Here is a 12,892-nt window from a genome sequence, read left to right on the forward strand (position 1 = left end):
CCCTGTCCACCCATGTCCTCTTGTCCGCAGGCCCAGCAGAGCGTCCGCACACAGCACTTACGGGACCTACAGGTCATCGCCGCCTACCGGGAGCGCACAAAGGCCGAGAGCATCGCCAGCCTGCTGAGCCTGGCCATCACCACGGAGCACACGCTCCACGCCACACTGGGGGTCGCCGAGTTCTTCGAGTTTGTGCTTAAGAACCCCCACAACACACAGCACACGGTGACCGTGGAGATCGACAACCCTGAGCTCAGGTGAGGTCTCAGCAACGCCCATCCTGCCCCAGCCCAGATCTGTGTCGGGTGCAGCCGGCTCCCCTGCTGAGCTGGCTTGAATTCTGCCCGAGAGCCGAGATGATTCGGCTCCTCTCTCCCACTCCTCTGAGCACTGCTCCTGGTGGGTGGGATGCAGCCTCCCGTGGGCCTTCCTGGGAAGAACTGTCCTGACGCCTGGACACTGCCTTCCCCAGCGTCATCGTGGACAGTCAGGAGTGGAGGGACTTCAAGGGTGCTGCTGGCCTGCACACGCCGGTGGAGGAGGACATGTTCCACCTGCGCAGCAGCCTGGCCCCCCAGCTCTACCTGCGCCCCCACGAGACCGCCCACATCCCCTTCAAGTTCCAGAGCTTCTCTGCTGGGCCGCCGGCCATGGTGCAGGTGCGGGTGTCAGGCACACAAGGAAGTTGCATTTGGCTGACGACAGTGGGAAATTGAGAATGCTTCCAGTCTCCACCAGTGTCCCTCCAGTGCCTGTGGCAGACGGACTAGCCTTCGGGCTGCCATCCACTCCCCTTTTTGCTCAATAAGAGCGCTGGCATGTACACTGCGAGTGGCAACCAGCCGCTTCTCTTTTCCAGCCTGATGGATATCGGGCTGGACCATCTCCTCCTAATTTTCTTTACTGGGTTGGTTGTTAGGGCTTCTTAAAGCCCAGTGAATCTAATGGATTGACATTTTCTAGCGTCTTCTTTGCAGTTAATGTTGTTTGGTCCCTTCTGGCTGCAGCACTGGCTGCTCTATGCAAGATGCAGCTTTGCTGGCATGTGTGCGGGGAGCATGTGTGCGGGGAGCATGGGTGCAGCAGGTGTATTTGCAAGAGGTATGTGTGCAGGGGGGATATGTGAGGCGTGTGTGCAGGAGGCATGTATGCGGGGTGTATGTGAGGCACGCGTGCAGGAGTGGTCGTGTGGGGGTCTGTGTGTGTGTGCGCGCATGCAGTTGTGTGCAGGGGTGGTGTGTGAGGCGTGCCTGCAGGAGGTGTGTCATGCCTGGGTGTATGAGGCAGGCAGGGGGCATGGACTGTGTGTTTCAGCTTTTGACCTTTTGGGGTCAGCTCTCTAGGGTGATGGTCATTGCTTAAGGTGGACTTGAGATGTCCCTAGAGGCTCACTCACAGGGTTCCATGCTGGCTCTTGGGACGGGCTGTGAGGACAGCAGATGGGACCTCAGGCCTTTGGCTTCAGGCAGAGCTGGGTTTCCACCTGGGATCTGCTGTTCCTTTGCTTCTGGCAGCCTCAGCCTTCTCTGGCACAGTGAGGCCGGTTGGTGATGGTTGCTGCCCGGAGAGTCAGTGTGAGAGGAGGCTGGTGGCTCCCAGCTGGGTGGCAGTGGTGTCTCTGAGCGCAGGTGCTGGTCACCTAGTGGTGTCGCTCTCTGAACTGCTTGTGCTGATTGGTTCCTGCAGGCCTCTCCTGGGTTGAGCAACGAGAAGGGCACGGACGCCATGTCACCTTGGAAGTCCAGCGCAGTGCCCACTAAACACGCCAAGGTAAAGGGCCAACAGAGGACAGACTGATCTCGGGGCTTCCAGGGTATTCCCAGGGCCTGAGCCTTGTGTCCTTCTCTCCCCTCCTGGAGGGGAGGGCTGGGGCCAGGTCAGGGCAGGGGTGGTGTGGGCCTGGGAATGGCCTTCTCCATGTCCTCGCAGGGCAGGGCAGCTCCATCTGGGCGCTGGCACAGCCTGCTTGGTGTCTGGTGGGAAATGCCTCCTCGGTGGCCGCCTTCTCACAGCCAGGGCTCTCCGGTGTGAAGCCGCAGTTCCCATGGTGGCTGCCACAGCCTGTGGCCACTCTGTGAGCCTCACACACAGCATTCCCTGGTGTGTGAGTATGTGGTGTGGTTCTTCCTGGAAATAAGACTTAGACCTTGGTTATATCCCTTGCTAAGTGAAGGCCGTGTAGTAAGGCACCTGCTTCTCAGCAGCTGGCTGAGACATTTGCAGGAGGAGCTTGAGACACTGCTGCTTTATGGCAGTTTCTGAAGGTTTTTCTTTATTCGGTAGAAACATGCCTTTTGTAGTTGGGAAGTGAAAAACAAAATGGAAAAGCTTTGGTCTTTCCTACACCTTGCCTGGAGGACAGAATTCAGAGTTCAGCGCAGTCCCGGCCTGAGGCTGTGGGGTCCCTGTGGCCCGGGTCTCACTGTCGTTGCAGCCTGGCCCTGTGTGTCCACCAGGCCCCATCACCAGTGAAAACTTGCTTTATTTGGGAGGCCGAGGCGGGCGGATCACGAGGTCAGCAGATCGAGACCATCCTGGCTAACATGGTGAAACCCTGTCTCTACCAAAAAATACAAAAAAAACTAGCCGGGCAAGGTGGCGGGCGCCTGTAGTCCCAGCTACTCGGGAGGCTGAGGCAGGAGAATGGCGTAAACCCGGGAGGCGGAGCTTGCAGTGAGCTGAGATCCGGCCACTGCACTCCAGCCTGGGCGACAGAGTGAGACTCCGTCTCAAAAAAAAAAAAAAGTAAACTTGCTTTATTTTATTTAAATGCAGCCACAGCTTTGCCTTGATCTAAGGAATACATCTGTTCTTTATTGAGTGCTCTAGGTTAATACCTTTTCCTTACACGTGTGGGAAGTCCCAGCCATCACATCCTGTTGCCAGAACTTTTGGGAGGAAGGTTTTCCTCTGCTAGCTTAGGTCTGAATGGCAAGGCCTGCAGGTGGATGACGATAGACAGAGGGATGGGAGGAAAGATGGGCTTTACCGTCGTGAGCCCGTGACAGCATTGGGAAGTGAGTAGCTTGCCAAATGCCCAGAGGTCGAGGTTTGTGTGCCAATGTAGCATGAAGAGGGCGAGGGCCAGGGCCTCCATGGGAAGGCAGAGACGTTCTGTTGTCTCTTTGTGCTGTAGGCACGGGCAGTCTGTGACCTTCCTGGAATTTGCAGGATGCTTTCACTTTCACATGGGGGGTTAATGGCAGCTGCATTTTCAGGAGGCTGTGCACTAGTCAGATAAGGGAAGTTCAGATAAAGATTTCAGGTGTTTTCACCTTAAAATAATCTTTATGTCAAAAATATGATCTCTTCACATGAATTTGGAGTTCGAAGGGAAATCCTAGGCATTGTGTTAGTTTACCCATAATTACTGCAGTGTGTATCTCGGACCGATGAGGACTTTTCTTTTTATCATGACTGCATGCTGTCATCGCTGCCCCTGTCAACACGGAGCTCAGCATCGTCTGCTGGGGCTCTAAGCACGGGCTTTTCTATAGCTGGTGTGTTTGGGTTGGGACCTGCTGGCCTGGAGTGTGCCGCCTCTGGAGTTGCTCAGTGGGCAGGTCACGTCGTCCACGAAGGCCACCCACAGAGGCCATGCTGGCTGTCATCGTGCTCAGGTGCTGACGGCCTGTTGCTGTCACCCGCTTCTCCCTCGTTCGCATCCAGCTGAGGCTCCTGGCCCACACGTGTTCCGTCCAAGGTGAAATTGCAGTCCTGCCATTCTTCTGTGATTTTCCTACAAACAAGGACTTTCCCCATCAGTGGTTTGGTTACCCTAAAATATACTTTGTACTTTTGTACTTGAAAGTGAGGATGAATGTTAGAATCATTCCCTTTATTTATCAATTTTCAAATAAGTGAGCTGTGTCCTAGCACCCTCCAGAGACAGTCCGTGTTTGTGGCGTCTCGTGATGGACACCTGGGCTTTATATTTGTATTTCTCATCCCATGGAGGCTTCACTCTTAGATGCTGGAACTGCCCTCTCTCTGACCACTGCCATCCTTTTCAGGTTAACTCCTGTTCCTTTTTTTTTTTGTTATTATAAAAAGTAGTTATTTTGAAATAATGTAGAACTTAGGGAAAAGTTACAGGAAGAGTGCGAAGTCCCCACATGGGGTTTTCCCAGCCTTCCCAATCACTGACCTTTGCCATGTTTACCTCACTATTCTCTGTTTATGCATTTTTCTTGAACAATTTGAAAATAAATTATCAGGTAATGCCCTTTACTCCATGACACTTCGAGCTGGGTTGTCTTGAAAATAAGGCCACTGTCCTCTACAGCCAAGGCAGAGCCATGAAAATTAGACACTCCTCTTCTGTCATCACAGGCCCCGTTCACATTCGCAGATGTCCCAGTTCTTGATAGACGGCCCACCCAGCGGCCCCCCGCAGCCCGCTGCCCATGGAGTCCCTCTGGCGTGGCTGTGGCTGTTCTGAAGGGCATAGGCGGTTATCCTGCAGGGTGTGCCCAGTGGGGCTGGTCTGGTGTCGGTTTCGGTTAGACCCAGGTTTGGTTAGACCCGGGTTCGGTTAGACCTGGGTTCGGTTAGGCCTCGGTTCGGTTAGACCCAGGTGATGCACTTGGGACAGGGACTCCACAGACATTTGCTGTGTCCTCTCCGAGCATCATACTGTGAGGGACACCATGTTGCTTTGTCCTGGTAATGGCAGTGTTACTGTTTCCATTCAGTTAAGATGGCATCTGCATTGCTTCTTTCCTGTAATATCAATTAAGAAATATTTGTGGCCGGGCGTGGTGGCTCAAGCCTGTAATCCCAGCACTTTGGGAGGCCGAGACGGGCGGATCACTAGGTCAGGAGATCGAGACCATCCTGGCTAACACGGTGAAACCCCGTCTCTACTAAAAAATACAAAAAAAACTAGCTGGGCGAGGTGGTGGGCACCTATAGTCCCAGCTACACGGGAGGCTGAGGCAGGAGAATGGCGTAAACCCAGGAGGCGGAGCTTGCAGTGAGCTGAGATCCGGCCACTGCACTCCAGCCCGGGTGACAGAGCGAGACTCTGTCTCAAAAAAAAAAAAAAGAAATATTTGTGTCTAGTAATCAGAAAGTCATGAGTAAGTATCTTGTTGGGAGATACTGAGGCCATTCAAATACCCTCTTCTTCATCAGACTTTTACGCACTAGGTCTCAGTGTGCACTGATGACCACCCCGAGTTGGTAGTTAATGGGATGCTTGCCTGCTGTGGATTTTCCAATTCCATCATTCCTTCTCTGTCGATTACTGGTATTTTAAGTAAGGTAGAGCTGTGCCTTCGCCCCATTCACGTATTTACTTTTTATATCCTTATGAACAATGAATTTCTGTTTTGTTCATTTTGTTACTATTTATTTTGTTGCTCATATCCATGTTGTCCCTGACTAAGGAGGCAGCCCCTTCAGGCCGGCTCCTGTGTCCTGTTGATTCGCCCCTGTCCTCCTGTGAGTCTTTCCTTACTGCCCAGCACAGCAGGATGCCCCAGGCTCAGCTTGCATTTCAGGAATGTCAGCCATTTAACTAAGGTTCTTTTGGTTGGAGAATGACATTTAGAAACCAAGATTTGAGTGCTAGATGTACTCAGTGCTACTGGGATGTCACTGCTGCTAGTCCCTGTCAGCAGAGAGACCTAAGAGGTGTATGCCTGTATATACAGATACATATACATATGTGCATATCATGCATATACAATGTATAGATGTGTGTGTGCATATGTGTGTGTGTGTATGTGCATAGACTACTGTTCCTAGTGTGCTGAAGACTATGAATTTGCAGCAGTTCTTCCAACACCAGTTCAACATCACGGGTTTCTTCTTTCCATGTTTGTAATTCCCATTTCTGCTCGTGAGAAACCTGGCTCCCATTTGGTTCACTATATTTAGTTATTTGCCTAATTTCCTCTGTATCTAACCAATCTGCTGACCACACTGGCCAAATCTGTTTGGCTACAATACCACTGGCCACACTGGCCATCTTTGTGTATGTGTATATTTCAAAACATCAGTACCAACCGGGGATAGACACTATCTGTCAGTGCAGGATGTCTGAAGGTGCATTTGTCCTTAGGTCCTTTGTATCCTGTGATTTAAATTTCCTTAAAGAATTCTTCTCTGGGTAGTTACAGCACCAACTTGATAGAAGGTTAGATTTGTTTATTTTTAATACATTGACACTTCTATTTATTTTAGTTTTCAAAATTAAAAACATTTAAATCAAAAATCAAACTATTAAGCAAGATATATTTGGAAGGATCTTTTCATTCCTGACCTGCCCCACTGTCTCCTTCTCGATGTGTGCAGGTGTGAAGTGTGTGCATGTGTGTGTGTGCACGCATGTGTGGGTGGTGTGTGCATGTGTGTGTGCACACGTGTGGGTGGTGTGTGCATGTGTACGTGCATGTATGTGGATACATCTGTGTGTGTTCATGTGTGTCTACATGTGTGGGTGCATGCATGTGTGGGTGGATGTGTGTGCATGTGTGCACGTGTGTGTGCATGTGTGCATTTGTGCATGCATTGTGTGTGCATGTGGGCACATGTGTGGGTGCATGCATGTGTGTGCATGTATGTGCATGGGTGGGTGCATGCATGCGTGTGTGCATGTGGGCACATGTGGGTGCATGCATGTGTGTGTGCATGTGGGTGCATATGTGGGTGGATGTATGTGGGCGCATGCGTGTGTGCATATGTGCGTGCATATATGTGCATGTGTGGGTGCATGTGTGCATGTGAGTGCATGCATGTGTGTGAATACATGTCTCTGTGTGTGTGTGTATATCTTGAAACAGATACAGCCTTTTTATCAGTTGTCGAAATTAATACCTCTTTAGACAATATGGTTTTTAATGAGTAGCTCTTTTGAAACCAGGGAAGTTTCTATTTCTAACCCCTTTGGTATAGGCACAGCCTCTTTTTGACATCTGAAATCAAAGAGCTTGTGCTGACGTGTTTGGCCACCAACTTGGCCCCACCACCACCCACCCCAGGACCTCCTGGCCTGACTTGCTCACCTGCACGCAGGGTGTTGGGAGGTGGAATCATGGCGGGAGTAGTTTTGACTTTAGGACTGCAGACCTTCTCCACTGGCGTTTAAGAAGTGTGCCGTACTGGAGAGAAATAACAGCAGTGTGGCTGCTTGGGTGCCCTGTGCTGGGTGCCAGCCCAGACCTTGCTTAGCGGTCCCCTCTGGGTAGGGACCTGCTGCTGCAGACTCACTCCCTGCCTTTGACGATGCCCGACCTTCCCCCATCATGGCAGTGGAGGGTGAGTGGGTCGTGGTGACAGTGGAGATACCTGTGCTGTCTAAGGAGGGACGAGAAGCTGCTCACGAGTCTCGTGCCCATCCCAACGCTCAGCGTGGCCTCCTCACAGGTCTTGTTCCGAGCGAGTGGTGGCAAGCCCATCGCCGTGCTCTGCCTGACCGTGGAGCTGCAGCCCCACGTGGTGGACCAGGTCTTCCGCTTCTATCACCCGGAGCTCTCCTTTCTGAAGAAGGCCATCCGCCTGCCGCCCTGGCACACGCTTCCAGGCAGGTCCTGCACTGACCCTGCGGCCCACATGTTGCAGGCTCACCTGTTGAAAGTAGGCACCTCCTGAGGGTGACAGATGGCCTCATGGCTTCATGCCCTGGTGCTGTTAGAGCGGCACGTGGGGCCTGGGGAATTTTCTCTCCCTTTATGGTTTGAGATGGTGTCCATCTTGCCACCTCTGAGATGACTAGGTGCACATTTGCTGGGTGAGTCCGCCCTTCTAAAAAATCCCAGCTCCGCGGCCCAGGTCCAGGTGTGCCTGGAGGAACACCTGCCTCCTCACCTGATGGCCCGCGTTTCCGGTTGGCGCCCCTTACAGCAGAGTGCCGGCTTCCCTGCTCTAGGGAGCTGTGCTTTCCTTTTTGTGGCCCCTCGATTATTCCCTGCGGAGGTGGCTGCAGCAAAGCAGCAGTGGGCTGGATGGGCGGTGTCCGCGCGGGGAACACAGTGCTCGGATGCTGTCCTGGGAAAGGTGGCAGCACCCGGTTCCCCAGCAGGTGTCTTGCTGAGCACCTGTGATGAGCCTGTCCTGTCCTATAGTATGTAACGTGTGGGGCCGTCTCCACACAGGCCGGAAATGTGGAGGACTCTTTTTGACATTTCCCCTGCTCCAGGTGCTCCGGTGGGAATGCTTGGTGAGGACCCCCCGGTCCACGTTCGCTGCAGCGACCCGAATGTCATCTGTGAGACCCAGAATGTGGTAGGTTGTGTTGTGGCCCCGGCTCAGGCAGATCCTTCCCAGCGAGTCTGCGCCCCCATCGTCTTCCCTGCGGGGTCTCCTGGGAGCCTCTTCGTTTTAGGTTTTCCGCTAAGTGGTTTCTTTTCCAAGGTACTAAAGGGCTATTTTGACATCTTTATGAGAGCTTTATGAGCGTGTTTTTATTTTTTTCTACTAGTAGATCAGCTCCTTGATCATCTGAATTTAAATTTTAAAAAGGCATGAAGCAAAGTGAATAAAGGGAATGGTAATTAAGGCACATATTAATTACCATTGTGTAAAGGATAAGGCAATAATTGTGTTATGACCAGTTAGGAAACTGGATAAAATCTCCTGTAGAATCTAATTATTGAGATCCTTGTAAAATCAGGAAGCTAATGATTTTGTCTTTGACAGTGAACTGAATAGTGAATTCTGACTGGTATAGAACGTGAACAGATTTGTTCTGGGAGGGGCTGGTCCTCACTCTCTGCGTGCACTAGTCACACGGATTTAGGGGCCAGGCTGGGGTTGGCAGAGCTGGGCAGTGGGCTGTGTGCCCTGATTTGCTGCACATCTGGTTGGCAGGGCCCGGGGGAGCCACGGGACGTGTTTCTGAAGGTAGCTAGTGGGCCGAGCCCGGAGATCAAAGACTTCTTTGTCATCATTTATTCGTAAGTGCACAGGCTTCGGGGACCCGGGGGCAGTGGCAGAGGAGAGGAGGAGGCAGGCCTGGGGCTACTGGTGGATTGAAAGTGGGCTTGGCCCCTTCCTAAACTTGGGGGAGCTGTTGGGCCTTCACTTTGTGAGGCGGGATTCTGCTGCGAGTTCCAGGGCCAGCGGGGGCCTGGGGAAGGCATCCTGGAGGGGCACCTGCAGCCTGAGTGACTTGGGACGCAGCCTGTGCCCACCAAGGAAGGACATGAGTCAGCCTCTGTCTCCAGATAGTGCCAAGGGCCACCCAGAAGCCCCTGTTACCTTTTTCTTGCTGAGTCCCTGGGCCGAACAGCGTGGATGAAGCTGTGGTCCCGTCTGCAGAGAGGGAGGACTGTGCTGGAATTGCCCGTCCCTCTCCTCCAGGCTGAATGACCCGGTCCCTCCCCCCACCAAGTCGGATCCCCAAGTCCTGTGAGAATCCTTTCAAACTGCTGTGAGCTGGGAGATTTCCTGCAGTGCTTCTGAGGACAGGTCAGGGGCTTACCTGCACTGAGTGCCCACCAGAGGGTGAGGGGCCACGTGACCACGTCTCAGAGTGGCTTCCTCGTGAGCCCATGGAGATGCCTCACCCAGCCCCATTTTACTGTGAAGCAGCAGGCTCTTGGCCCTGAAATGCTAACAGAGGCTTCCTTGCTCCGGCCGGCATGACCGGAGCCCGGCATGACCATCCAGCCCCACCCTGTCTCCTGAGTGGCGCTGCCCTTGGCTTTGCCTCAGAACCCTGTTGGGGGTGGACACTTGTCCAGGATGTGTGTTTGGCCAAAGCGTGCCTTGTCATTTGTTTGACATGTGGTTCCTTAGCACCCTCGTGCCAGGTGGCATCCTGGGTGCAGACAAGTGGGGCCATCGGTCAGCCCTGCTGTGCCCTGAGAGCCTCTGCTGTGGGTGGGAGGGGGGCAGCTGGGGCGGAGCCAGCTCTGCCTCCTGGGGCCTGGTCCTCTGGGGCTTTCCCTGCGTGGCCTTCTGTCTGCCCACACTCCTGGCAGCCCTTGTTGGCCTCTCGCGGGCTGGTGCTGAGTCTTCCGGGACAAGTGCAGATGGCTCCCGTCCCACTGCAGGGATCGCTGGCTGGCGACACCCACACAGACGTGGCAGGTCTACCTCCACTCCCTGCAGCGCGTGGATGTCTCCTGCGTCGCAGGCCAGCTGACCCGCCTGTCCCTTGTCCTTCGGGGGACGCAGACAGCGAGGAAAGTGAGAGCTTTCACTTCGCACCCCCAGGAGCTGAAGGTACGGCCTCTCCGGGGGCTGTTCTGAGCCTCTGTCCAACCCCAGCCTGGAGACGGGCAGTGGGCATTCAGCTGGAGCACAGTGGGTGGCCCTGACGGCAGCTTTTCCAGCACGTCCAGTGCTCATACTCTGTTACCAGAGGCTTCCTGGCAGCCGCCTTTCGTTAGATGTGCCATTGTGGGGCGAGTGACGTACACACCAACCCCAAAGGCCAGTGTTCAGAATTCCTGCTAGGTAAACGGTGACAGGAGTGACAGGAGCCCTGGCGTTAGTGAAGCCACAGTTAGATGGGGTGGGAGGGCAGCCCCTGGTGCCACCAGCTGGCCAGGGTTTTAAGCCCCAGGATGGCTTCAGTTCTCTCTCTGTGGAGGCAGCGCTTAGGGAGTAGTCACCATGTGGGAGGAGGGACTTGCCAGGTGCAGACCCGAGCTGCGGCCACAGTGATGTCAGGGTTGGTTGTGGCCTCAGATTTGACTGCCCCTGAACCACCCATGACCTTGGGCTCCCCTGGCTGATTGGCCGGGAGCCCCTTGCTTGCACACCGTGAGAGGCTCTGCCCTGACCCGCCTCTCTTGCTCTTGAAGACGGACCCCAAAGGTGTCTTCGTGTTGCCGCCTCGTGGGGTGCAGGACCTGCATGTTGGTGTGAGGCCCCTCAGGGCTGGCAGCCGCTTTGTCCACCTCAACCTAGTGGACGTGGATTGCCACCAGCTGGTGGCCTCCTGGCTCGTGTGCCTCTCCTGCCGCCAGCCGCTCATCTCCAAGGTCTGTATGTGTGGCAGGCACAGGCTGAGGGGATGGGGGCTCAATACCAGGGCACTGCAGGACCCCCACTTTGGCCCTGTGACTCGGGCCACCTGGATACAGGGTTCTGACCCAGCAGAGCTGGGTGTGCGCGTTTGCTCCTGTGCTGTCTGTCTCCCGGGTGGAAGCTCCAGAGAGCGTCTGTCTTATCTCTGTGGGGGTCTCCAGTGTCTGGGGCCATGCACGGTGCACAGTAGACTCAGGGAATACTTGGAGGAAGGGCCAGTGGCTGTACCCGCGAGTGACCACAGTGTCTCCCTGTCCCCTCCCTCCACAGGCCTTTGAGATCACGTTGGCTGTGGGCGAAGGGAAGGGTGTCAACAAGAGGATCACCTACACCAACCCCTACCCCTCCCGGAGGACGTTCCACCTGCACAGCGACCACCCGGAGCTGCTGCGGTTCAGGGAGGACTCCTTCCAGGTGTGGCGGGGCTGTGCGTGGGATTCCCAGGGGAGCCCTGGAACCTGAATGGAGGGCAGTTAGGCTGCATTTGGGAGTGAGTTCCTCCAATCACCAGCAGTCTTCCAAAAACCCCAGGGCGGTGACAGGTGCCCTGCCATACTGGGGTGGGCCCGTTGTGTCTTTAGTAGCTGGAGATTTAGCTAAGTTTCTCCTGAGCGTGGGAACGGGTGATGTGCCCAGGGCTTTTCATGGTAACGTTAGACAGCTCAGTCTGGAACATGAGTGTGGCTCCGAGTCCGAGTAACGCGTCACTCTGGCGGAGCACCGGTTCCCATCCGTGTCCCGGGCGCTGAAGTCAAAGGCAGACCTTGGATGCACCCTGCAGGGCTCCCCCGCCTTGTCAGCTCCCCTTGGAAATACACATGACCATGCAGAGAGGTTGCTGGTGAGAGTGTGGGACGGCCCGGGGGTGCATGCTGGGATTTGGATGCTTATTTCCAGGTTGCAGGTGGAGAGACCCACACCATCGGCCTGCAGTTTGTGCCTAGTCAGAGAGTGGGGGAGGAGGAGATCCTGATCTACATCAATGACCATGAGGACAAAAACGAAGAGGCATTTTGTGTGAAGGTCATCTACCAGTGAGGGCTTGAGGGTGACATCCTTCCTGGGGCGCCTGGCTGGGGCCTGTCTGCCTCTCCTGCCCTGCAGGCCGTCCTCCCCACCTCTCCTCAGCCTTTGACCTCAGGGCCCACCACTTGGCTGAGGAAGCAGAGAGCACGCGCTGGTCATTTTGTAGTACCTGCGTCCGGCTCAGCGGCTGCTGACACCCAGCAGGCCTGGGTTCCGTGAGTGTGAACTGCATGGCGGTGGCTCTCGCTCTGGTGCTGCCGTCTGCACACGTGGGACCCTCATTATCTCTGTTGCTCAAAATGTATTTTATGAATCATCCTAAATGATAAAATTATGTTTTTCTTACTGGATTTTGTACAAACATAATCTATTATTTGCTATGCAATATTTTATGCTGGTATTATGTCTATTTTTTAAATTGTTGAACAAAATACTAAACTTTTACATGTCATCCCTTGGCAGTTTTCTTGAGTGTTGTCTGCTGGCGCAGTGTCAGAGGCTTCCTGTCTACAGCACAAGCCTGGTTTCTCCTTGAGGAGACATGCTGGGAGCCAGTCAGGCAGCCCATGCCCTCTGTCCTCATGGAGAGGCTGCTCAAGCCTGCCCCGGGTGGGGGCTGAGACCCCGGCTCTGAGACGGCAGCAGTTGGGTGGAAGTACAAGGGGCGGAGGAGTGGAGGGTGGGCCTCACCGAGCGGTGGGCTGCAGGCTGCGGACTGCAGGTCAGTGCAAGGGCCTGGGCCGGGCGCCCCCTCCTGCTACAGAAGCCACCCCAGCACTCTGATTGCGGGACCCCCTGCCTCAGGAAGGGATGTGCTTAGAGCCGTTGGTCCCACAGCCACATCCGTGGCAGACAGGGTGGGAGTGAAGGGTGACCTCCGTGG

General features: G+C 54.5%; 1 protein-coding gene across 3 annotated transcripts in view; it reads left to right on the forward strand.

Annotated features, from left to right (window-relative positions):
• The window catches only part of NPHP4 (nephrocystin 4), a 138,029-nt gene extending 125,569 nt beyond the window's left edge, over nucleotides 1-12,460 (forward strand). For 2 of the 3 annotated variants that reach the window (XM_023215199.2, XM_023215201.1), the window contains 10 exons: nucleotides 31-257; nucleotides 473-659; nucleotides 1,687-1,770; nucleotides 7,372-7,528; nucleotides 8,144-8,229; nucleotides 8,815-8,900; nucleotides 10,002-10,173; nucleotides 10,758-10,937; nucleotides 11,254-11,397; nucleotides 11,881-12,460. In XM_023215199.2, the coding sequence (XP_023070967.1) occupies nucleotides 31-257; nucleotides 473-659; nucleotides 1,687-1,770; nucleotides 7,372-7,528; nucleotides 8,144-8,229; nucleotides 8,815-8,900; nucleotides 10,002-10,173; nucleotides 10,758-10,937; nucleotides 11,254-11,397; nucleotides 11,881-12,021 (1,464 nt within the window). In that variant the 3' untranslated portion in view covers nucleotides 12,022-12,460. The remainder of the gene's footprint in view (nucleotides 1-30; nucleotides 258-472; nucleotides 660-1,686; nucleotides 1,771-7,371; nucleotides 7,529-8,143; nucleotides 8,230-8,814; nucleotides 8,901-10,001; nucleotides 10,174-10,757; nucleotides 10,938-11,253; nucleotides 11,398-11,880) is intronic. The other variant, XM_023215200.2, reaches the window with a different exon arrangement.
• Nucleotides 12,461-12,892: the final 432 nt, after the last annotated feature.

Source organism: Piliocolobus tephrosceles, chromosome 1 (assembly GCF_002776525.5).
Source record: "Piliocolobus tephrosceles isolate RC106 chromosome 1, ASM277652v3, whole genome shotgun sequence".
NCBI lineage: Eukaryota > Metazoa > Chordata > Mammalia > Primates > Cercopithecidae > Piliocolobus > Piliocolobus tephrosceles.